Below are 25,091 nucleotides of genomic sequence, written 5' to 3'. Positions count from 1 at the left end.
TATATTGAATCTTCGAATTGGTCCATAGACAAAGTACCTCCAAGCAAGCACACTTCATCTACCATCCCATAACGGTGACATCACATCGTTGCAAATGGCATCATCCTCAGGCCCAGCACATTTAGCATAAGTATAGTGACAATTAGCAGTGTCTCTTTCTGCTGAACCTGATCTTTCACCAATAACATATTCTGCTCCATTTGATGTGACATTAATCAATGAAGTTGTTGTCATCGTTTTGAGACTTCCCAATTCCATAGCGACTTCCTTCATGCCAGGTCTTTCCTCACCTCTAAGCCTCAAGCACCATTGAGCAATGTTAGAAACTTCCTTCACTTGCTCACTATTTCCCTCATTGACACAATCCTCAACAATTTGGAACAAGCAATCATTCTTCACAGCCGAAAGAAAATACAACGCCAAATTCCTCTTCTCCTCTGGCATGTCAAAAGAAAGTGCCCTTCTTCCAGTAAGCAACTCAGCAAGTACAACACCAAAGCTATACACATCGCTTTTCTCAGTTAGTTGACTGGTCTGAAAGTATTCAGGGTCAAGGTACCCAAGAGTTCCCTGAACCAATGTTGTCAACTGACACTTGTCACGTGGAACCAAGCTAGAGGTTCCAAAGTCAGAAACCTTAGTTGTGTATTTGTCATCTAGACATTTCTGTCTCTAGACAGCAACCTAGGAGTTTGACCACATTTCTGTGGTTAATTTGGGAAAGTACAACCACTTCATTGACAAATTGTTCAATTTGGCTGTGATCTACTAGTTTTGATTTTTTTATTGCAACAACTTGGTCATTTGGAAGAATCCCCTTATAAACTGTGCCGTATCCTCCTCTGCCAATGATTCTGCTTTCGTGAAAGTTTTCAGTGGCTTTCTTTAGCTCTCTTGCAGTAAATATTTTAGCTATCTCGAATGATCCCTCCATCTTTGAAATTTGCTGCTGTAACATTAGGCCACCATTACTCTTAAAATATCTTGCTGTGAGACTCACCCGTTTTCTTTTACCAAACACGTGGTATAGCCAGCCACTACCAAATAACAACAGCACAAGGCCTATGCCAGTTCCTACTATTAGGAGGTGGACTTTAAGCTTAATTCAACCCCATAAAACCGGCTCAATGGGAAGGTTTGTACCCACTTATATACAATGAAAGGCTCTAATCTCTAGTCGATGTGGGATCTCTAACACCTACATTGACAAAGTTGCTTGTTGGATCAGTCTTTAATTTTGTTATGGTTTTGCAAGCATGTCATTCACGTTTATCTTCGAATTACTTTAATTTAAGGGTCACCTTTCCTCGAACTTTCTTTTCGGTAGCGGATACTAATCATTACACTACATACTATCTATTTGCAAACAAATATCACTTCTATTTCTAAGATTTCAAGAGCTGTGAATCAAGATTTCCCCTATGGAATATGTACTGACATAAAGTTGCAAAACTCCAAAATTTTTAGCTTCAAAGCAAGCAAAAAAGAAAAAGCAATAGACTACAAGTGAAAAGAAAAATAAAATCAAACAGATCAAAGATCTTAAAAATAATGGAGCAAAATGCACTTTTTTCACATGCCTTGCTTTTCTTTTGTATTTGTCATGTTAACTTGTTTTCACTGAGTACTATTTTGCAAACCAAACAAGTAATGCGTACCTATCACAATCTCGTTAACCACACGTTGTAGATTCGAGACACAGCCACTTCCTCTTTTTCTGCCATCTCCCAGGTACTTCCTGGCCTTGGGACAGGAACAATTATAGCTCCCTGGTAGGTTAATGCAAATGTCTGAACAGTCATTTAGACTCGGATCAGCACACTCGTCAATATCTAGTGAAGAAATAGGTAAAAAAGAAGTTAATATTTCATTCCTTTATCAAGCAAACAAATCACATTTAGTGTGGGAACATAATCCATACCATGGCATCCACCATGAAGGTATGCATTTCCCACGTAACCTTCAAAGCATCCGCAGAGGTACCCGCGTCCATTTTGAGAATCAATGCATACGCTATTTTCTTGGCAAACATAACTAGTCAAATTATTCTTAGCTTCTTCACATGTTAGATTCCCAACAGCCCAGTCAAGCACTGTGGGAACTGTTCTTCTCTTCTGCAGTTTGATGAAGTCATCCGTGGAAAACTTGAAAGAGTCTTCTTCCACCAACAGAGAGTAGCTACAAGGAATATTCATATTCCTATGCAGCATATTTGATTTCATGACACGAGCTTGATATTCCAAAATGTTTTTTGGGATAGAGGTTTGGCAGAAACCAATGCCAAACTGGGATCCACTGGTTGAACTTTCTACACTACTACAAATTGAAAAACACCCTCCAGCAGAGTAGTTTTTCCCAATTGTTGCATTGATGGTTGAGAGGGTGTCGCATCCAACTCCAACGAACTTGTTTTGGGTGTAGGAGAAAGGGAATGCTTGTAAAGTCATAGATGAATTCCCCGAATCCACTAGCACACCCTTTTCATCATAGCAGACGTAAGCTACAGGGGATTTTACCCGCAAATGACCATTCAATAACACCTCTAAGATCTCAATATTTTTTGTCACATTCCACAGAAATAGTTTGGGAGGCTTGTGACTTGTGTTACAAGCAACATAAAAGTTGCTGTTCAAGTAACAGTCCTCCCTTGTACCAAATGGGTACGGAATGTTAACGGTTCCACATTTATGTTGGCAGCTAGGGCGAATTGTTTGGGACGCTGCTGAGATCATTACAAAGCAAGCAACTAGCACAACTATTGTATTGTCTCGTGCTGGAGCCATTGCTGCATCCAATTCATCAACAAGAACTTTGTGATTAAGTAATAGCTGACACGGCCAAGAATTTTGAATTGCTCAAACTTCAGGCTATAGAAGTCAAGCTTCAATTGCTACTTTTTTTAACAATAGTTGGATTTGTCTTTTGGTTTGGGAGAATAAATCTCTTTGATACCTTCTTAGCTAGGCTTCAATTGGACCTACAATTCTATTTTACATAACTACTATGTAGAAGAATCACTGTTGTGGATTGATAACTTCTGTATTAGTGATTTGAGAAAGTTTGTGCTAAGTTTTTATATTGGTAAAAGACTAGAGAGGGGGACAGGGGTTGAAATTTTTCTCTAATGTATTTTGGAGTCAGTAAAGGTCATTCGAGAAGTTGAATATCCTTTGGTAATATGGTAAAGGCAATGTTGAAATCTTCTATTGTTCCGTTGTCCTATGAAATTTTCAAGGCCGTTGCTATTTTAAACAGACTTATTCTTTCTGCACCTCCATACCTTCTTCTCTCACCTTCATAAATTTTTGAATTTCCAAAAATATTCCTCTATAATATTCTGGATTATGTAATCCGGAAGTCATTTTTCAAATTGTTAATTAGCTTTCGGATTACATAATCCGGAAGTCTTATTTAACTTCTGGATTATGTAATCCGAAAGTCTTTTTTCAAATGAGTTTTCGGATTAATCCAGAAACTACTCTATAGGAGTGACACAAGAAAAATAAAAATGTATTTTCATGTTGTGTATGGAGGTGGCAGAAGAAATATGTCTTTTAAATATTGGCCTTAAAAGGGAAAAAGAATGAATTCTAGGATCCAAGTAGTGACTCTTTATTCCTACACCTCCATACCTTCTTGTGCCACCCCCATGCTAAATATGAAAATACTGTTTTATCCTTTTTTTCCACCCCTTGGATTTGAAATAATAAGCCTATGGATTATGTAATCTGGAGATATTCCGGATTACATAATCCGGAATTCAATCTCATATTTAGAAAAGACTTCCGGATTATGTAATTTGGAAGCTAATCACACATTTGAAAAAAAAGACTTTCAGATTACATAATCCGGAAGCTAATTTTGGATCTAGAAAAAAACTTCTGGATTATGTAATCCCGAAGCTAATCATAAAAGACTTCTAGATTACATAATCCGAAAGCTAAATCTGGATCTAGAAAAAAACTTCCGGATTATGTAATCCAGAATATTAAAAAGAGTATTTTTGGAATACAAAAAACTTATGGGGTGACACAAGAAGGTATGGAGGTGTAGGAAGAAGCAGCCCCAAGTAGTTAAGGTAATTGGCCAGTTCAGTTGCTTTTCTGTCTAAGTTGGGTTCGTCTTACGGTCCAATACACGAGAGAAAAATGTTTGGGCTCATAGAAAAAGATATGTTGGCATTCCATGCCAATTGTTTTTTAAGAGATTTTGCTCCATTTACGGAATTGACGAGAAATGGGAATGAATTTCCAATTTTAGTATGTAAGTAAATTTCATTCTCTGACCATTAACAGTTTCACTATGTCAAAATAAAATAAAACTGTTTCTGACTTGCCTCTGACAAGTTGTCACAATTGATTGGGTCATACCATGGCTCCCCTAGACCTTGCACTTCGGGCACTTGAGATGATTGAGATATGTGAGGTTTTAATAACAAATGAAACATTGTCTCTAGAAGTCCTCTTTATTCAAGAAACACCAGTATAAAAAAGACATTTTATAATGACTTTATAGGCGGTCAAACGAGATCTGGTGCAAACAAAAAAATATGGTGAGATTTTTTTTAAATATTTTATACATATTACACGAGTTGAATGACGCAGACTAATCGGTGTAATATATTCTGCCAACACTTAAATATTTTAAAATTTTTTTTTTCTAGCAAGTGTATATTACACCAGTTAGATAACTCAACTGGTGTTATATATCATGCTCTCATTTACGTTTAAAAAAAAATATTATGAGTATGATATATTACATCGGTCGGGTCTTCAAATCGGTATAATATATGGTGCCTAATTTAATTTTTGACAACATATATTACACGGTTGGATGACCCAATCTGTGTAATATGTATCATTATGAGTAAATATATATATATATATATTTATTACTAAGAACCGATGTAATATATAATTTTTAATATATTTTCAAGCTCGCGCTTCACTGCTCATTCACGCTACTACTCTTTCTTCTCCATTATGCTCCTTTGTCTTACATCACTGCTCATTCACGCTACTACTCTTTCTTCTCCATTATGCTCCTTTGTCTTACACCACTGTTGTTCATTTGCCCCCAACTTCATTTGCTACTCTTCGTTCAGCACCCCTTCAAAAATTTCTTTCTTCTCCGCAGCCACTACTTTTCCTCTTCGGTGCCACAAATCCTTCTGTTGTTGCATGTCCATAGTCGTACCACATTGCTTTTGTTCCACGGCCACAACTCCTCCATTCTCACTTAGAGGTGAGTTTTTATTTTCAAATTTTCAATTTTTATTTTTAATTTTTAATTTGTAATTTTAATTTTAAATTAAAATTAAAGTAACAAAAATTGATGATAAAACATCGGTCATGCGTGGGCCAAATAGTGGACCAAAAAGTCATGGAAGCAAAGTGAATTTTTCGTCGACAAATGAGAGGATGCAATTTGCATGGACCAAGTCGGCGTACAATGGACGCAATTTGCATGGGCTAAGCCGATGTAAAACAAACGTAATTTGTGTGTGTGGGGGGAACCGACATAAAACCAACGCAATTTGCATGGCCAAGCCGATGCAAATTAGTGACGAAAAACTGTGTGAACTAGGCCGACGCCTAAGAGCTGGTAAAAAAAATATTTGTTGCGCCCACATAACACTCTTCTAGTGAGTGAGTAAGAATTAAATAAGTCATCAGTTAACTTCTTCTCTCACACTCATAGTATAAGAAATAATCAACCTATTTCACTAAAAAAATTTATATCTAGTCGCCAAATTTTAATCTAACCTGGTTCAAACTACAATTTTAACAGATGTTGATCTAAAAAATTGATTAAACCAAAACAATTTATTTAACAATCGAAACTGAAACTTCAATATAAAGTTTCGCCTGAGACAATAAATGGAAATGAAAGGAAAAAATAAATACATAAGTTATTTGTTTATTGTTGTGAGATCAAAAGAAAAGAAAGATGGAAGTTGCAAGATAGGAGAACATGTCATGGAGAGGAAGCGACAGAGAGAAGGGAGGGACTAACGAAGTGACAGAGCAGAGGGAGCGACTAGGGAAGTGGCGTCATAGAGAAGAAGCGGCAGAGGGAGGGAGTTGCACAGAAAGAAAAAATTAGGTTTTGAACTTCGGGAATTTTTTATTTTGGGGAAGAATGATCGCGCGCTACAAGAATAACATGAAATAGAAATCAATTTTAAAAACCAAAAATAAATATTTGCTATAGTAAATAAATTAGAGACCATTTTAGAAACTAAAAAAAATGGTTTCTAAATTAGTTTTTATTATTGTTAAATGGTTTCTAAATTGGTATCTAATTAGCTACCAAGGTTTTAACTACCAATTGTTTAGTTTCTAAATTTGGTAGCAAAAACTTTGGTTGCTAATTAGATACCAGTTTAGAAACCATTTAATAATAATAGAAACTAATTTAAAAACCAAAAAAAATTTAGTCTCTAAAATGGTTTCTAATTTAGTCACTATAACAACTAATTATTTTTTGTCTCTAAAATTAGTTTCTATTTCATAATTTTCTTATAGTAGCGAGAAGAGGAAGCTGACATTTATTAATAATTTTACGTTGATTCAGACCGACGCAAAACGACGCTAAAATCAGACACAAAATTTGTGTCGGTCGCTAACACATGCCTAACAACGACTATATCATCGACTAGGCTAACCATATATCTTCTTTTATTTAATTTTTTTAACTAAAATCAAATAATAAATATAACTTATCAACAAGACGCAATTGCGTGGACCAAGTGGAGGGGTTTTCTCTTACTTAGTTGTTTGTCTTAATGTTTTAACCATTATGCTTTCGAACTTTGGCATGTTAGAGTTAGAAACTCCCTAATAGAAATTGCAGAACTCGAGGATAAATACGAGAGTTGAGGGTGAATATTTATTCTTTTTCTTGTCCAAGATTCCTAATAGAACCATAGAACACGAGAGTTTGAAACCCCTAATTATGATTCTGTTTGAGCCAACACATACTAACTTGTACTCTATTTTACTAAGAAATATTTTTCTCTCTAACTTGCAGGTCTCAATGCAGTAGTTTTGATTTCATTGAGTTTCTAAAATTTGGTAATTAGTTTCGTGTTTGTTACTTAGATGTTTTATGTTGCTTTGTTTTTTACTTTTGGCTGTTTTATCCCTTGCTTTCTTTTTGTGCATGTGTTTTTACTTGCTTGGTGATCTTCATTACTATAGATTCCATGTCAGGCCTTTGTTCTCATGATGATTTAGCTAGGGTTGCGAAAAAAACAGTTCAAACCGAACTTTTTTATGGTTGAATCTAACTGAATTCGTTTAAAACTAAACTGGTTCTAACAAAAATTGATCTGGTTTTAAAATTAAATTCAGTACGGAGTGAACTGTTTCTTTTAAACAAATCTAGATTATACCAAATCCATTATACTTTTACTGCCTCCTGTCAAATGTATCATAAAAATCAAAGAATAAAAGCAGGTCCCTCTAAACCTATATTTCTGTGCATTATTACATTTAACTTATTAGAGTAATTTATACCATATAAATCAACGGAGAGACGAAAAATATTGATTTCAGAGACAGAATATTTGGGTCTCTATGTGAGATTTTCTTATTGCCAGACTTGCCTATAAAAAAAATATGTTAATCAATGTTCCAAAAACACTAAAGCATAAACATTGAAGACATTGATTATCAACAAAACATAAGATAAATTGAAAAGATTTAAAATATTTAAGGAATAGTTCAATCATTTTATAACAAAAATGGACTACTTATAACTCAATCCTGTCCAAGCAATTGTCTATTACAAAAAATTTGCATATCCTACCAAGGTGTATCCTTAACCAGCCATGTATTCTACACATTTTGTGCAGCACTCAATATACAGTAGAGAAATAAAAGAGAGTGATGGTTGAAGATGTTTAGACTTTCGTGATCTCCAAAGACGTAAGACTTGTAAGGATTTGTGCTAAAGCCATAAATCAGCAAGATGTTGTTAAGAATCAGGAGTTAACAAGTTACAACCAAATTTGTACTTTAATTAGGTGGTTCAACTCACAAAACACAATGAGTTACATTGTTGACGACAAAATCGAAAACGTTGATTAATCACACTGGGGACGTTATATTGATCCTTAGCCATCACAATTGAGTCCATGATCTATCATAGTCATAATATCGCATGAGTTTTCTCTTCAAAGGTATATATGATGGAGGCATGTAAAACCGTAACAAAGATCTTTGACCCTCCATTACTATGTACAACCTATGGGCCCTATTGAAAAAGGCATCATGCCCTCCAATTACTGATGTCACTTTTTGTCTTTTCCTTACAATTATTGTACATGTAAATGCATATGCAAAGTGGTCCATGGAAGTATGATGTTTTCTATATTCTTGTTAAGAAGGTGGCCTTCAGGTGAGGGAGTCCCCTACCAACCAAGCCCCTTTAAAAATCAATCCAAACCCTAACTTATCAATCCCCCAAAGAAAAAAAGACAGTGATTTGTCTTTCGTTATCATCCAGCTGACAAATTATCAAAAATTTGCTGCTGTTTGTCAGTAGTCGTCTTCTTATCCTATCCTCTATAGGGTCCTTCCCATGGGTATACATATGGCCTATCGTGTCATTGCTAGTTCTCTATGTTTCTATATATTTTGTCATTTTAATTCCGATTTCCATGTAACGAAATCAAAATAAGGTGAAAATTCACCCAAATGTATGCAGGATCCTTCAACTGAGAATGAAATATCATCGTCCACAGATGAATACAGGAGAAAAAAAATGTTGTGAAGTAATTAAATATTTATTTTATATCTTCTTACACATGAAAAGTTTCTTATAAAACTATTCGTCCTAAAATTTATGAATAAGATAATGAAACTTATTAAAATGATCGAAATCTCAATTAGAGATAATGTGAATATATGAGGATAATTCTCTCCTTACAAACTACAAACTACATTTTTAAGATTGAGTTTAGTTTAAAATTTATTTTTTTACCAAAATCTATTTAATCAAGTGGATATAGACTTAAACTCTTCTGAATACAAAATAAGTTAATATACCTTATTAACTTTATAAAATTATTCAATCCTTTTTGTAAGTAAATGTAAGTTAATTACCGGTAAAAATTAGTTTAATTCATCATTTATTTATTATTATCAATAATGTATCTGAAAATTGTTTTACGTAAAAGTGAGAAATCAGACTGTGTATATAGTTACAGACAAATTCTACTCTTCATGTAAAAAGAAATTGCTGAGATTTATTGTTTGTCTTGGAAAAATGTTAAAGCTTTTGAGAAGAAAGGCATAAGAAGAAAATATCACTACAAGAAAGTAATTGTTCTTGTCAGCTCGAGATCAGTCGGAATCTGGATGAGCTCCTAGTAGTCACTTCAAGCTCTAGTGAATCATCAACTTTCCAGAAACGACGAGGTTCCTTCTGTGATGACACTCCGACGCTCAACTTAGTAAAAGCACAAAATATAAAAAGTATCTGTAAAGCATAAAATATATAGACTGAATTGTAATATCTTCGCCTTTAGTCATGATTTTGTCTTAATTGAGTGGTTAAGGTTAATTGATTGAAATCCATTGACTTGTACTCCCTCATAACGTTCGATACATAGGTCAGGAAACGACCATAAATAACCAACTATCGGGTCAGACCCATGACCTAACATGCCTCCATTTATTATATTCCATCATATCAGGCCCATGAGTTAACAATAACATATTAGAGTCAGGCGAGAACCGATACAATGAGGAAGAAACTGTCACTAATGTATTATTTATGACCAATAGTGTTGATCAAAACTTTCACACTAAAAGATTAGAAGCTATGTCGGTCATGCACTAAGACGCTAGTAATATCTATCAAATAGACCCAAAACAAAAGAATAATATTTACTTATAAAACTTTAGAGTGAGTTTAGAGAACACTATTTGTTTTGAAAAACAAAAATTAAAAGAAAACCTTTGTGTGAGTCAAGATAAAGTTGGAAAAAAAATATAAATATATTTGAGAGGGTTAAACAGGTGTTAATCTTAGTGAAAAAAGTGAAAAAAATAACTTTGTGTGGATTATACACTAAAAAATAATGTTATTATTTTGAATGAGTTAGGCGAACACTGACCTTAGTAGAAAAAATAAGAGCAACGTGAAGAGAGAGATAACAATGGTTTGGGGTTTAGTTCTCTCCAACCAGCCAGAGAAAGAAAAGGAAGAAATAAAGAGCAAAAAAAATAACCACGATCAACATTACGTACACGACAATGCCACCACTCCACCACCTACTCTGCCACCACCTTCAATGTTTCACAGCCTATTCTGAAAAGGATTGGCAAGAGCAAGAAAATTCACTCAATGTCACAGCCACTTCATCATTGTCGAAGAGGTGGTCAAAGCCCTAGAGCCCAATCTCTCCTCTTTCTCCGTCATCTCCTCCATGACACCGAAACATCGGTCGAACACAGTTACCGAGCATAAACATCAATTTCCACAATGAGATTGGGACTTTGATTTGAGGTTGATTTTCGAACTTGATCCCTAAATCATAGTTAGGGTTTGTGTTCTACTCACCAATATAAAAATTAGGTTTTAAAAAATATTTACCTTATTAAAATAGTCATTCTTCATCACCATGAATGCAAGCCAGATGTAGGATTAGGAAGAAAACGGGAAGAAGCTCAAGATTGAAAAAAAAAAAAAAAAACAACAAATGAAACTAAGACGGGAAAAACGAAAAGAGGAAAGTTAGAAAATGTCATGCAAGTTTCGAAAGTTCTGGGTGCCTTTTTTTCATTAACATTATGAGTATCGACAAAGATGATGCTACCATGTCAGCTACTTTTGGGAATGGAGGATTGGGTAAATTTTTTGAGAATTGTTGCGAGTGGAGAGTGGGAGACGGAAGGATATTCTGTTTTGGAAAGATGTTTGGGTGGACAATGAAAATCTGAAAAGTAAATTCCCAAGATTGTTCTCTTTGTGGTAATAAAGAAGGTAGTTTACAGTCTTGTGGGGAGTGGGTTAATGATAGATGGGAGTGGAGGTTAATTTGGAGGAGAGGTCTGTTTGATCGGGAAATGTACCAAGAAGTCCAGCTGTTACAAGAAGTGCATGGAAATAGGCGGGTTTGGAAGGCTGGTAGGGATAATGGTTTCTCGGTAAAATCTGCCTATGCTCTTTTAAGAGGCCCTGTGGAGGGAAAAAATGTGTTTGTCTTCCTCTGGAAGACTACTGCTTTGCCCTCAGCACAGATTATCGCTTGGAGGGTGTTGATTAATTCGATTGCCACAAAAGCTAACTTGGAGAGGCGTGGGATTTTGGTGGATACCAATTTATGTAGTTTTTGCAGGATGGCTGTGGAGTCGACAAAACACATGTTTTTTTATTGCAGGATTGCCTGGTTAGTCTGGAATCAGTGCTATACATGGTTAGGGATTGCGTCGGTTGACCATGTTGTCCCAACAGCTCACTTCTTGCATTTTAATTTGCTAAATGCTCCTGTCCAGGTTAATGTAGTCTGGAATTGTGTTTGGATTGCTGTAGTTACTGAATTATGGAAGCATAGTAATAAACATTTATTCCAAGGAGGGGTGATCGATCCTTTGTTCACTTTGGCACAATTAAAGGCTTGGTCCTGGGTAACTTCTAAAACTGTTTCTGCTAGTTTTACTTACTCTGAGTGGTGCATTGATCCTAGAGCTTGTATGTTTTCAATAAAGTGAGTTTTTATAAGAGTTACTCCTTCGGTTGGGTTGTTTGTTGTTCTAAGCTTCTGTTGTTCTTTTTGCCCCTTATTGTGGGAGATTGTATTGGGTTTGGTTTTGAGTCTGTTTGGATTTGTACGGGTTAGATTTGATTTTGTACGGGTTAGATTTGATTTTGTACGGGTTAGATTTGATTTTGTACGGGTTAGTTCTGATTTTGTATGGGTTAGTTTTTGAAATTGTACGGGCTGTACGGGTTTTTTAGTGGTAAATCTGTTTGTCTCTATTTGTTGGTTTGGGAAACCAAAAGAAATTGTCTCATTTTTCTTTTTAAGTATGTATAAGGTTGAACCACCCCTTAAGTGGTTCCTGTTATTCAATTTTTATTGCTGATAAAAAAAACAAAAAAAAACATGTCAGCTATTTCAACATTTGTTAAGCTGACATTACTACATTTAAAAAATAGTATTTTTGTATGGGCTTAACCTACTCGAACTTATATCATTTCTGTGGGGACTTAGTCACATATATTCTAGATTTGGTTAGTTACCTAACCAGTGAAGAATAAATAGCTGATAGATTTTTCTAAATTATCACTAATAACTTATCTAACAATAAGAATACATTTATAGATTAAGCTATCAAATGTAGTTAATTTATTATGTAACATCCTCTAAACAAAAAAAAACAAAATGAAGGATAGTGTTTTAGTATTATGTGATTGCAGCTGTCAAGAATTTGTTATCCTCCCCGACAAATGGTAGGAAAATCTATGTTATCCAACCTAATGTTAATATTTTCATGTTTCATTTTTTATTGCTAAAGTCTCCTTCCACTATCCAATTTTATTCGTGGGAGAGAGAATCAAACGAAGGAAGAAAAAATTGTTAAAAAAAGTTGGGAAAAGTGATAGAAAAGAAAACGTGTGTGAATGATTATATCTATTAATGATAAAAGGTAAAGTTATAATCTTAGGAATTTGTATATATGGACAAAAACTCTTATCAATGCAAAGGTCTTCGTTTATTTTTTTTTCAAACAGTCCTTGATTTTATGTAAGAGGGTGTATTTTTTATTTTGATAGGATGTTGAAGCAATAAAAGTTAGACACGAGTCTTCATACTGTATTGTTGCATATATGAGTCCGATATAGCATTGGTGTTGGAAAAAATGTTTGATGATATTATTGCATCATTTATAAGGCTTCCTATTGCTATATCTGCTGGCTAGACAGAAAAACTGGAGTACACTAACGAATTCTATAGAAGAATCTGTTATTTTTGTACGTAAAGCATTGATGTTTCAATCAATCAGCATTGCGCCTATCCCGTTCCGTTATTCTATCAGTCCATATATAAAAGGTAAAAAGTACGGAAAAAAGGTTTCAGATTGGCAGCAAAGTGTCTGTTGGCAGTTTGTGTTTCAGATTGCAGACAAACACTTTTTGGCGTATAATGGAATACAATGCTCACGCCAAAATGGGCTAGAAATGATTTCTATGAAAAGTATACGTATACTGTGATGTGTGATATGATATCTGCTTCAAAGTAATAATTTTTTTATGGCTATCAGTCCAATTTAAACTCTTTTCTGCTTATTACCTCAGCGGACTTGGAACTGCTTCTCGGAAAAATTACCATTCAAAAGCACCACGGGCCAAAGATTTATCACTTAAAGGGCAGTGATTGAATTAAACAAATTTATAGAAGATGACAATGAGCACACTGTCATGTAGAATATTCAAAATGTACTATTTCGATTTGCTTTGTTGCTTTTGGCCAAGAGTATCTTATGCAGAATATATAATATCTCATGTTCTTGGCGGAGAGCATTGCTTATATGCTTCATTCACTACGACTTTTCTTATAAAAAAAAAGTGAATATACACAATCAACCATTACGGGGGTAATGGGTTACTCGTAAAACAAAGCCTAAGTACAATATATAATATAACAAAAACATTGATCATAAAAATAATAACGCTGTCATTAATAATTTAAACAATATTAAATATAAATAGCCATATATTATACTGATTTAAATTCAAGATTAGTACCAGGTAGCGAAATACTAAGGTTATTATACATATTATTATGTGAGAGGAGTAACTTGAATCCAGCGAATATGTAGGTGCAGAAAAAACTGGTAGAGAAAAGATTAAGGCGAATGGATATGCAAAGTGCAAGAGACATGGATATGGTGATGGGATTGAAAAGTTTTGGAGTGTAGGTGGGAAAACTACAGGGAGAATTTAGATGAGATAGTGTGTTGAAGAAGATGGTTGTAAAAGTAAAGTAGGATGTGGGAATGGATTTGTTGGTTAGCGAAAAGCTAGTTTGTGGTTTTGGAAGATAGCAACCAGTTGATGAAGTTTGGCAGAGTAGCTTGGTCTGCTCTGTAGTGGTTTTGTGTGAACTGAAGCAAATCTGACCATGTAAAATCGGGATACTGTTTCGTTCCATCCATGCCGACAACACTATCTGGGGCTCTCAACACCTTGTCTTCTTTGGGGCATAGAAAGAACGCCAACGACTTCCTCTCCTTGTACTTGTTAACCACAGCCCTATGCAGGCAACTTTTGTATCTCCCATTTGATAATGCCTGCACAACCAACAACAACTCCATCATTCCTCCCTCTGCATATCTTCCATGCATGCACCATAATCTAATGCATTTCCACAGCAGATTATTCAATTTAACATGTTCGTAGGTTTTGGTTTGAAATTTATTTTCTGGAATAAGTTTTAAAACCCTGTTATTGATGTATACTTACTACATCTTCCTCATGCTCTAGGTTACTATTAATGACCACGTTAAGGGGTGGCGCAAAGAGTGAGGAGCATCACCGCAACTTGTTTTGAAATGGAGCTATTAAAGAAAATTAATTTAGATACACAATGCAAAAACACGAAGAAGCTATATTCCCTTCTCTATTTTTATAAACAATATTCACAATTGAGTCCAAAACAGATCACCAAATATTTTTTACTAAAAAGAAATTAAACATATATTAATATCACTTACTTATAGGCAGATACACATTATCACTTACAAAATGTCAAAATGGACATTATAGAAAATATATAATATCATACATATCAGAAGTGCCTAAACAATTCAATATTCTTTATATTAAATATTATATTATAATATTTTTATTTTATCATATTTTAATAGTCAGACAATTCTTTTTATATATATTATATATAAACAGTTTATATTCTTTTAAAATTATTTGATTTATTTTATATATAATTAAAATCGATATTATATATTTTTTTAAAAATATATTGCAATATCCTTTAACCATTTTCTTTTAGGGTTCAACTTTGACAATATCTAACATAAATAATTATAAAATTATAATTGAACAACAAAATGGACAGAATCTATTTTTTATATAAAATTATTAATAATGTAATATTTAATAAATTTACGGTTAATGTAGCGTTATTCTTTCAACTTCCCACACATATATCAACATTTAAAAAATAATAATAATATTTTTATTTAAGAAAATATATTAGAAAAACTTAAAGAACATAAGATAAGACAGAGAAAGATGAAACTGCTAGAAAATTTTAAAGAGAAAATATTGAAGTCAGAAATTTATGAATTTAATAGAATACATATAGTTAGCTAAATAGTGATCTACATTAGTTATAGTGGATCAGTCCCATGAATACTCAAGTAATCGTGGAGTTATATTATAAAATATTACATATAAAAAAACGGCCAAATTAAATGTTAACAGTCTCTATAATTGTTTTTAAAAAATTCTAAATGCAAGGCCCGTGGTATTCAATTGTCATAACCACTGTGAATAAATTTGGCCCGATCTGTAACTTGGTCAAAGCAATATCTTTAACATTTGGCCATGAAATCCTTTAATCAAATCGGCTGAAGCATGTGTAAATATTTAAGTATATATTTTATCTTTATATAAGGGGTAAAAATACATTAGTTTAATGAAGTGAATAGATTTAAATAGAGACTAAAAGCAGAATGAGTTATACTTTTATTCATAAATGAATGTGAACCTTTTGAGTGTGGTTAATGAGTAGTCGAAGGTGGTAATAATATAGTGAATAGTGGAAGTGTTTATAGGGCCTACCGTGAAGGTGTCTCCAATGTTGACTACAAGGGCATCAAGGCGAGGTTGAACCGTCTTCCACTTCTTGTCTGCAAAAACATGAAGCCCCCCAACAAGATCTTGGTGAAGTATGGTTATAGACGTTGGATCACAATGTGGTCCTGTTCCCAATGTAAGGCTCGGTTGTTGGCAAGATGGGTAGTTGTTGCATCTCATGATGGAGCATCCATCTGAGAACAACTCTCTGTAATGCAACCGATCCACGCCTAAGCTTATGGCCAATAGCTCCACCAGCTTCAACCCCAACTGCTTCATACCATCACAGTACTTCTGGAATATCACTCTGGAAATTCCACAACTCTTGCGTTTCAATGTCATCCATAGAGCAAGCCAAAGTTTATATAAAAACTAGGTAAAGATGACTTCAAAAAGAAAAAGAAAAAAAATGCATGGATCATGAACAACAATCTGAACGTGACACGTTTGATAATGTCTCGAAATAAAGAGATAAAAAAGAATAAATGACATGATGTGAAAAAAAAAATGATAAAAATGACAGATGTCATGCGTTACTAAAAAATAAACTGTTGCAGGAGTCAGAGTGCATTAGTATCTTACCCAGCTTGTTCAAAGTCTTCTCCAATGGTGGACTTAAAGTAGTTGGTTACAACGTGTTCTAAGGTGTTTTCATGGTAGGGGAAAGAGAGGGTTTCCTTCCATGGCAATTTGGAGGAGAAGCGATGAGCATGTGCACCAGAGTAGCCCCACATGGAAGCTGGTGTCTTCTGAACACTCAATTTCCTGTGAATTGGGAGCTTAAAGAAAGTGTCAATTTGACTATGTGCTTCACGAATGAGACGTGAATCAACGCCATGGTTGATCACTTGGAAAAAACCATGGTTTAAGCAGGCTTCCCTTATGAGTTTGGCAGCATACTGTGTGGCCTCTTGGTCCCCTCTCAGAAACCCATCAAGGTCCACTACTGGTGCTTGGAGCTCGCCTTGGACATCCACCAAGTACTCATTAGGCCAAATGAAATTCGTGGGCAAGTGGGGCACAGCATCAACTTCTGATAGCAATAAACTTGAATCCATCTCACCTTAAAAAAAATTTGTAAGTAATGTTTCAATCAAGGAAGGATTCAAAGAACTCTGTGAGAAACACTAGTAAATACCAAGTAGTGAACTTAGACTAGGAAAAACAGTACACGTTGTTATGTGCAGTGCATATGGAGTGTACTTATATAGAGTGAGAGCTGAATAATGAGTCACCAACAAGAAAACATTTTGGAATCAATGACACAGAATCTTTGAACAACATATTCCGAAAGCATTGCTGTGAAACCGATTTCACGGTCATGGGGGCTGCATTTAGAGGTGTCAAAATGGTCAACCGGTCCGTAAAAATACAGACGGGTCGGTGGCCCATTTAAGTTAAGTTAAATACTAGTTCAAATTGTTAAACTGCCGTTCGCTCTAATCTTTTTTTAAAAGTGAAAAATTCTTTTTTTATTTTACTTTTAGTTTTTTTAATCTATTTATTTAGCTTTAGTTATTAATATAGTATTTTATAGTTGATAAAATAAAAACAACAACAATAAAATTAAATCAAATTTTAATATTATAATAAAATAAAATTTAATACTTAAAAAATAAGTAAATCTCAATAATATTTTAATAAATTAAATAATATATAAATAAATTAATATAAATTAATTAATATAAATAAATATAAAATATTACAATCAATTTTAATTCTTAAAAACGTAATATTCTTAATTAAAAAACATCAAAAATAAAAAGAGCATACTTTCCTTAGCTACTTGAGGCATATAATAGGAAGGGAGGAAGCGGATTTTGTGTGCGTGCAAGAAACGAAAGCTAAAGAGATTATGGAAGCTAGGTGTTTTTCCTTATGGGGTGCGAACAAAATTGGTTGGATTCATAATAGAGGGGATGAAGGGAGTGGAAGCTTGCTATCCATGTGGTACAAAGAAGCCTTCTGCTACGAAAATCACCTTATGGGTAGAGGGTATATTGTGGTTTTTGGCCAGCATTTAAAATCTTCGTTCAGGTGTGCCGTGGTCAACGTCTACTCACCCTATATCCTGAGTGCTAAGAAGACTCTATGGGAGGAGCTCTCTAAGGCTAAATTAGACTCTCAAGAGTTAGCTTGGTGTGTCTGTGGTGACTTTAATGCCGTGAGGAGTAGAAGTGAAAGAAAAGGTATTGGTAGGGGCGATCAGTCAAGCGAGATGAATGGCTTTAATAGTTTCATTGAATCTAATTCCTTATTAGATTTACCCTTGGTAGGCAAGATCTTCACATGGTTTAAACCTGACGGAACGGCCAAGAGTAGAATTGATAGAGCGCTTGTTACAGAGGAATGGTTACAGCAGTGGCCTATGAGCAGACAATATGTTCTGAGAAGGGAAGTTTCCGATCATTGCGCTCTGGTAATTAAGTCCGTGGAGAAGGATTGGGGACCTAAACCGTTCAGGTCTATTGATGCGTGGTTCTTGGAGAGGGGTTTCAACAACATGATCAAGGTTAAATGGAAGTCGTACTCAGTCCAGGGAAACAGTATCTTGAAACTTAAAGAAAAACTAAAGCTCCTGAAGTTTGACCTGAAATCATGGAATAAGGATGTGTTTGGTAACTTGCATACTACTAAGGGGAGGTTCTTACAGGAACTGGAGGTGTTAGATTGTGAAGACTGCAATGGGGATTTAGAGGAAAGTGCAAGGTTAAAAAGAATGGAGCTAACAAGCCGCTTGGTAGAGATTGATAGAAAGATTGACTCTTTCTTATGTCAAAAGGCTAGAGCAAGCTGGTTTAAGTATGGGGACTCGTGCACTAGATTCTATCACTCATCTTTGAGGTGGAGAAGGCTTAGGAACGAAGTGAAGGGTGTGCAGGTAGGAGGTTTTTGGTGTGAGTTACCAAGTACGGTTCACATAGAAGCAAAAAAGCTGTTTGAAGCCAGATTCAAAGCTACGAAGGATTTCGGGGTACGATTGGACGGGGTAGATTTTAAGTGTCTAACCAGGATGGAAAACGAGAGCCTTGTAGCGGAGTTCACAGAGTTAGAGATAAGGGAGGCAGTGTGGCAGTGTGATGGAGCAAAGAGCCCAGGACCAGATGGCTTTAATTTCAACTTCATCAGGAAGAGCTGGGATTTCATAAAAGATGAGTTAGTAGTAGCAATGAACTTGTTTCATGAGACTGGGAATATTCCGAAGGGCTATAATGCTTCATTCATAGCTCTTATCCCTAAGGTAAAGGACCCCTCAAAGCTTGAACATTATAGAGCCATCTCTTTAGTTGGAGCCTCATATAAGATCATTGCAAAGGTGTTGGCCGGAAGATTAAAGAAGGTGTTGCCTGCGATCATAGGTGAAAGTCAATCAGCCTTTCTTAGGGGCAGAGGGTTGCTAGACAGTGTGCTCATGGCCAATGAAGTGGTGGAGGAACTTAGAAAGAAAGGGATAAGTGGGTTGTGTCTCAAGGTGGACTTCGAGAAAGCATACGACTCGGTCAGATGGGAATTCCTATATGAAATGTTACACAGGATGGGATTTCATAATTTATGGATTTTATGGATTAAAGGATGCCTTGAATCCGCATCCGTGTCTGTGTTAGTTAATGGGAGCCCCACGGAAGAGTTTAAGTCATCTAGAGGATTGAGGCAGGGCGACCCCTTAGCACCTTTTCTCTTCTTAGTGGTTGCAGAAGGCCTTGCTGGGATAGTAAGACAAGCTTTAAGGGCCAATATGCTGACGGGTCTAAAGATTGGTAGTAAGGAGGTAGAAATGAGTATTCTCCAATTCGCAGATGATACTCTTTTCCTTTGTGAAGACTCCCTAGATAATGTGATTACCCTGAAGGCTATTTTGAGGGGGTTTGAGCTAGCCTCAGGCTTGAAGATTAATTTCCATAAATCAAGGCTAGCATGCATTAATGTACAAAGCAATGTCGTTATATACTACTCGAAGATTTTGAATTGTACACAAATGGGAGTGTCGTTCAAGTATTTGGGTTTGGAAGTGAGAGGAAACCCAAGAAAGAAGCAGTTCTGGGAACCAGTTTTAGCCAAGCTAAAAGCAAGACTCAGTGTATGGAAAGGAAGGTTTTTATCCATGGCAAGGAGAATCTGTCTTATAAATTCTGTTCTTACTGCTATTCCGCTATTCTACTTATCTATGTTCAAAGCACCGTCCTCGATTTGTAAAAAGATTGTAAGCATTCAATCGAGGTTTTTGTGGGGATGGGGGAAGGTAAATAAACCTATTGCTTGGGTCAGCTGGAAAGACGTTTGTAAAGCAAAGGAGGAGGGCGGTTTGGGATGTAGGGACATAAGAAGATTCAATCAAGCTCTTCTAGCCAAATGGAGGTGGAGATGTATATTGGAAGAGACTGGGAGGTGGAAGCAGATTTTGGACTTGAAGTATATTCTGGGGTATGAAAGTGGCCATACACCCCTCAAATTCCAATCGTGGTGGTGGAGAGATTTATTGAAAATATGTAAGGAGGGAGGAGGTAAAGGGTGGTTTCAAGCAGAGTTAGGATGGGAGCTAGGATGTGGTGACAAAGCTTATTTCTGGGAGGAAAGATTGTTTGGTAGGACGGATTTAAAGACTTTGTTCCCACGTCTATTCTCCTTGTCTTTGAATAAGGGACAAAAAGTAGGCGAGGTTGGTGAATTGAGTAATTCGGTGTGGAGGTGGAGGCTAAGGTGGAGACGTGACAGATTTGTATGGGAGTCAGATTTGGAACATGAGCTTGTCTTGCTCTTATCCAGGGTCAATCTGAAATACAATGTTTCGGATATTCAGGTGTGGGGGAAGGAAGAATCAGGGCAGTTCTCCGTGACGTCTGCATATGAGATACTGTCCAATCAAGTTAGAGGTCACCAATCTGAGGTGTACAAACTCTTGTGGAAGGCTAAGGCATTTCCAAATGCAGTTGTCACAGCATGGAGGGTGTTGTTGGACAAACTTCCTACGAGAGTGAATTTAAACAGGAGAAGGGTGCAGTTAAATTCCATGGAGTGTCCCCTATGCCAGCAGGAGGAGGAGTCTTCTCAACATCTCTTCATGGAGTGTTGTCACGCACAAAGGGTGTGGTCTATGTGTTTCCGGTGGTTAGATATCTCCTTTGTCCAGCAGAATGACCTGAAGTCACACTTCCTCAGTTTCCACATGTTCCAAGTTAGTAACAACCAAAATCTGATTTGGAAAGGAGTATGGGTAGCTGTTGTCAGATGCATATGGGATCAAAGGAACCAAATCATCTTTAAGCAAGGAGTAGTAGACGCGGAGGAGATTTTCCAAAAGGTGCAACTTAAGACATGGATGTGGATGAAACATAAGATGCAATCCTTTAATCACTCCTTCGTAGAATGAGTTCTCAACCCAAATATCTGCTTTAAAATCTGTAATAAAGGAAGGTGGTTGCAATAAATCCAGATGGAGTAGTGATAAGAAAAGTCTATGGATGATGTTGTCTCGCTTGCACAGATTCTGTTCGTAAGGGAGGGGGTTGGTGATCCAGAAATACAAGTCCGTCTGCAGTATATCTAAGGGTGCAGTAGCCTGGAAGCAACAGATGCTCAATTTGGAAGATTTGGAGGCTTGGAGGTGTGGGTTATTTTAGAGGTGGGGCGTGTGATAGCAGTATGTTGAGGTTCTGTCGCAGCTGCTATCTGGTTGAGCTGGTGTATATCAATCCCTCAAGGGAAGTTGGCTGGGGTAAAACTGGATGGAAAAGGCTTCTGTTAGGAGTGAGGGTGAAGGTACATTGGTAGTGCAGATAGTGGTTTGGACCTGTTTTAATGCAGGGTTGGGAGTGGGACTGGTGATGTTTCTGGAGGCATGTATGCGGAAACCTTAATCTCTGGGTGAAGCAAGGTGGCCTAATAAGTAGCTGGTGGGGTCACTAGGCACATGGTTCTCTGTGGTTTTGTTGCTTTACCAATATGTCTGCAGCTGCAGTATTTTTTGGTTTGTTGAGTAGAAGGTGGGGTTGATCTTTGCACGAAGATGTGATCTGGGTTGCTGCACTTGTTTATCAAAGTTTTATCATTTGTGGTGTTCTGTCTCTTACGGCAGTTCAATCTGATGGTGCATAAGGTCAATTCAAATGGAAATCCAGAATGAGGGCAAGCAAGTTGGGAATTGTGTTACAAGGAAGTAAAATGGTCTTGGAAGTTGTTGGCAGCAGTGGCAAGGAAATTCCAAGTTTGATCCAGTGTGATTTATGCTGCTATGGTTGGTTATGTTGTAAAAGGAAGAGTGCATTTCTCTGAATTCAGTAGCAGGCCTCTGTTGGTGTTTGTAGAAGTAGTGGCTGGTTATGGTTTGTGAAGGGTCGGGGTAGGATGGTCTGGTATGGAAGTAGCTTACATCATGGTGTGTGGGTGGATCGGTGTTTAGGTGGTCCAAGGTGGGTTTGCTGAAGCATGACAAAGGTGCAGGAGTGTACATAGGAAAGTTAGAACTCACGTTGTGGAGTTGTCACATAGTCTGGCACGGCCATTTGCTTTAGATAAATGATCCTGCAGGTGGTTCAATTGGTTTGCTGCATAATAGAAGGGTTATCAGTCTATGTTTGCAAATTCTGATTTGTGCTGCATAATTTGCGGATGTTATGGCTTGGTATGCTTGCTGCCATATACATATCAATTCTGTGAAGCTGATTTTTGGATTTTTTGGATGCTGATCTATGTAGTTCTAGCTATATGCTTTTTCCTTCTCTAGGTTGTTTTGCAGATGGGGTGAAGGTTATGATGGTGCTCATGGAATTATGTATTTTTTTGGATTTGTTTCTTGTATATGGGTTGAGATACCCCTGAAGTATCCCTTTTAATTCAATTTATTCATTGCTGATCAAAAAAAATATACTTTCCTTATTTTATGACAACAACAAAAAGAAATAGACCATACTTTCATCCTCATTTCCTTCCCACACCAAGTATCAAATAAAGTAAGTTTCATTTCGATCACTCTCTCCAATTCATTTCTAATCAATCACTCTCTCCACTCCATTTCAAACAACTTTATTCTTTGGTACGTAAAACCATCATTCATTTTGTATCTACCATCAAGTGAATTCTAACGTTAACCTGAACATCATCACACTTTTCAATTCCAAAATTACCAATGGAAGAAAAGAAAAAGCTTAAAAAATAAGAGAAACTCAAACCATAGGAAAACAAATGTTGATTAATCAATTCATCATTTTTCTTTTACATGTTATTCTTTGCTTTTCAATTTTGATTGATCCAAAATTATTTATATATATATTTTAAATTTATATCATAATAAAGATTGAAAAAAGGATGTAGATGCACAGACACACAGTAACATTTGTGTTTCTGCTAGTATATATAATAGTAATGATCCTTTATTTTATAAGAAAAGTGTTTAAATATTTTTAATGACTTTAAGTATTTTATTTTCTATCATCATTAATAATTTATTAAATTAATTTTTATCTATTATAAATGCTAATAATAGATTTCCCAAAACTAGACTCAAAAGTCAAAGATATTAAAGTATTATGTTCACTATTTATATTAAATTTAGTGAACTGACTATTGGTACTATTTAAAAAAGATGTTAAGAAACATTTCTTTCACATAATTTATTTACATTTATGCCAATATAAACATGTGAATGTTTCTTTTCGTTTTAATGTTATAAAAAAAGTCTTACTACATTTTTTTTTTCAGGAAAATTATACCTTTTCATCTATACAATTTTTATTCTAGTTTAATAAGTATAAGTAAGTTATGGAACAAAATATTTTGATACTTAATAATTTTTACACTCACTTTATATTTATTATTCTATCCTTAATCTATTTTTTTTTTACAAATATAAAATTTACTTTTTTTAAATGATTACATTACCTTAAAAATAGGTTGTGAAATAGTTAGGGATGACAAAGCGGGGCGGGCCATGCGGGCCGGCCCACGGCCCGTTGGTAAAAAACGCGGGGTGGCTAACCTTTTCAACCCGCTAACCCGCATTAGCCCGCGGTCCGCGCGGGCCAACAGCAGGGTGGGGCGGGCTGGCCCGCTAACTCGCAAGAAAAAAAAATTGTCATTGTTTTAATGTGTGCAGATGACGAGGAAGATTATAATTATGAAAAAATAGATGAAAGTTCTTCTAAGACGACATCCAATGTTATTGAAATGGAAGAATGTTAATAATGTTTATGTTTAATGTTTTTGAATTAATGTTTATGTTTATGTTTAATGTTTTGGAATTAAGTATTTTTAATATTTTGGAAGTGGAAGAATAGTAATATTTGATATTTATCTTAATGTTTAATTTCTTTTATGTTTGACTATGTTTGAAAAGGAAGAAAAAAAAAATTAGGTTTGATAGTAACAAATATATAGGTTTAATTTGACAATTTTTTAAGAACAAAATGTAAAATAAAAATATTTAATCTAAAAAAAAAAAAAAAGAATGCGGGCTGGCCCGCAAACCCGCAGGCCAGCTCTTATGCGGGACAGGTCGAGAATTTTAGCCCGCAATAATTTTGCGGGGCGGACCAACCCGTCTCGCATTTTTGCGGGCCAAGCGCGTGGCGTGCTAGCCCGCTTTGCCACCCCTAGAAATAGTTGGTAGAGTGTCAAAATATTATTTTTCTACTAATCACTTCACAACTCACTTTTAAGAGTAATAAATCACTAAAAAAATAAATTTTTATAATGTAAAAAAAGAAAAAGATAAAGGGTAGAATAACGAGTGTAAGGTGGGTATAAAAATGTTGAATATCAAAATATCATGATCCATAAGTTATATTTCATAAGCACAAGGGAAATTACTTTCTACCATTCATTATTTTATTTATTTATTTTAATTAATTGAGAACCTGAAAAGTATTTCCAAGAATAAAAAAATTACCAAATGTATTCTTAGTCATGTTCCTAAATAATTTCCTAATTATATCATTCACATAAATTACATTCTTAAGAATATAAAATCATAACTTAAAATAAATACCCTCTTAATCGAAATTATTTGTGGTAAAATATATAGGAAAAATTTTAATTTAGCTTTTATAAATTAATACTTTAAGAAAATCTTTCCATAAAATATATAAAGGTCAATTTTTAAGCCAACCCCTATTATTGTACTTTTACTCATTCTTTATTTAACAACTTTAGTATTTCTAATTATATTAATCAATTTTTTAACTATTATAAATTAGTTAAAAAATTATAAATATAGGAACATGTTACATAATTTTTAACTTAAAAATAAAAAACTATCATCCTTT

At 35.2% G+C, this 25,091-nt stretch overlaps 1 protein-coding gene and 1 pseudogene across 2 annotated transcripts; both read right to left on the bottom strand.

Annotated features, from left to right (window-relative positions):
* Positions 1-28: 28 nt before the first annotated feature.
* LOC137820262 (wall-associated receptor kinase 2-like) lies at positions 29-2,860 on the bottom strand (annotated as a pseudogene).
* Positions 2,861-13,588: 10,728 nt separating this feature from the next.
* LOC137821483 (gibberellin 20 oxidase 2-like) lies at positions 13,589-17,207 on the bottom strand. Of its 2 annotated transcripts, XM_068626094.1 has the most exons (4): positions 16,973-17,199; positions 16,417-16,897; positions 15,820-16,141; positions 13,589-14,306 (listed from the first exon to the last, which is right to left on the bottom strand). In XM_068626094.1, the coding sequence occupies exons 2-4, from the start codon at positions 16,890-16,892 to the stop codon at positions 14,037-14,039; spliced, it is 1,068 nt and encodes a 355-aa protein (XP_068482195.1). In that variant the 5' UTR covers positions 16,893-16,897; positions 16,973-17,199; the 3' UTR covers positions 13,589-14,036. The 2 variants fall into 2 exon arrangements, with proteins under 2 accessions (XP_068482195.1, XP_068482194.1); XM_068626093.1 differs by having other exon boundaries at positions 16,417-17,207.
* Positions 17,208-25,091: the final 7,884 nt, after the last annotated feature.

This window comes from Phaseolus vulgaris, chromosome 9, assembly GCF_000499845.2.
Source record: "Phaseolus vulgaris cultivar G19833 chromosome 9, P. vulgaris v2.0, whole genome shotgun sequence".
In the NCBI taxonomy this organism is placed as follows: domain Eukaryota; kingdom Viridiplantae; phylum Streptophyta; class Magnoliopsida; order Fabales; family Fabaceae; genus Phaseolus; species Phaseolus vulgaris.
The sequence above is the reverse complement of the archived record's forward strand: the minus strand, read 5'-3'. Positions and strand labels throughout refer to the sequence as shown.

Excerpts from the sequence above, each read along its gene's own strand:
- LOC137821483 (XM_068626093.1), bottom strand. The coding sequence starts at position 16,892 with ATGGATTCAAGTTTATTGCTATCAGAAGTTGATGCTGTGCCCCACTTG. Across the intron at positions 16,142-16,416 it reads GAAGACTTTGAACAAGCTGG|AGTGATATTCCAGAAGTACT; the intron begins GTAAGATACTAA and ends TGGAATTTCCAG. Across the intron at positions 14,307-15,819 it reads ACATTGGAGACACCTTCACG|GCATTATCAAATGGGAGATA; the intron begins GTAGGCCCTATA and ends TTGGTTGTGCAG.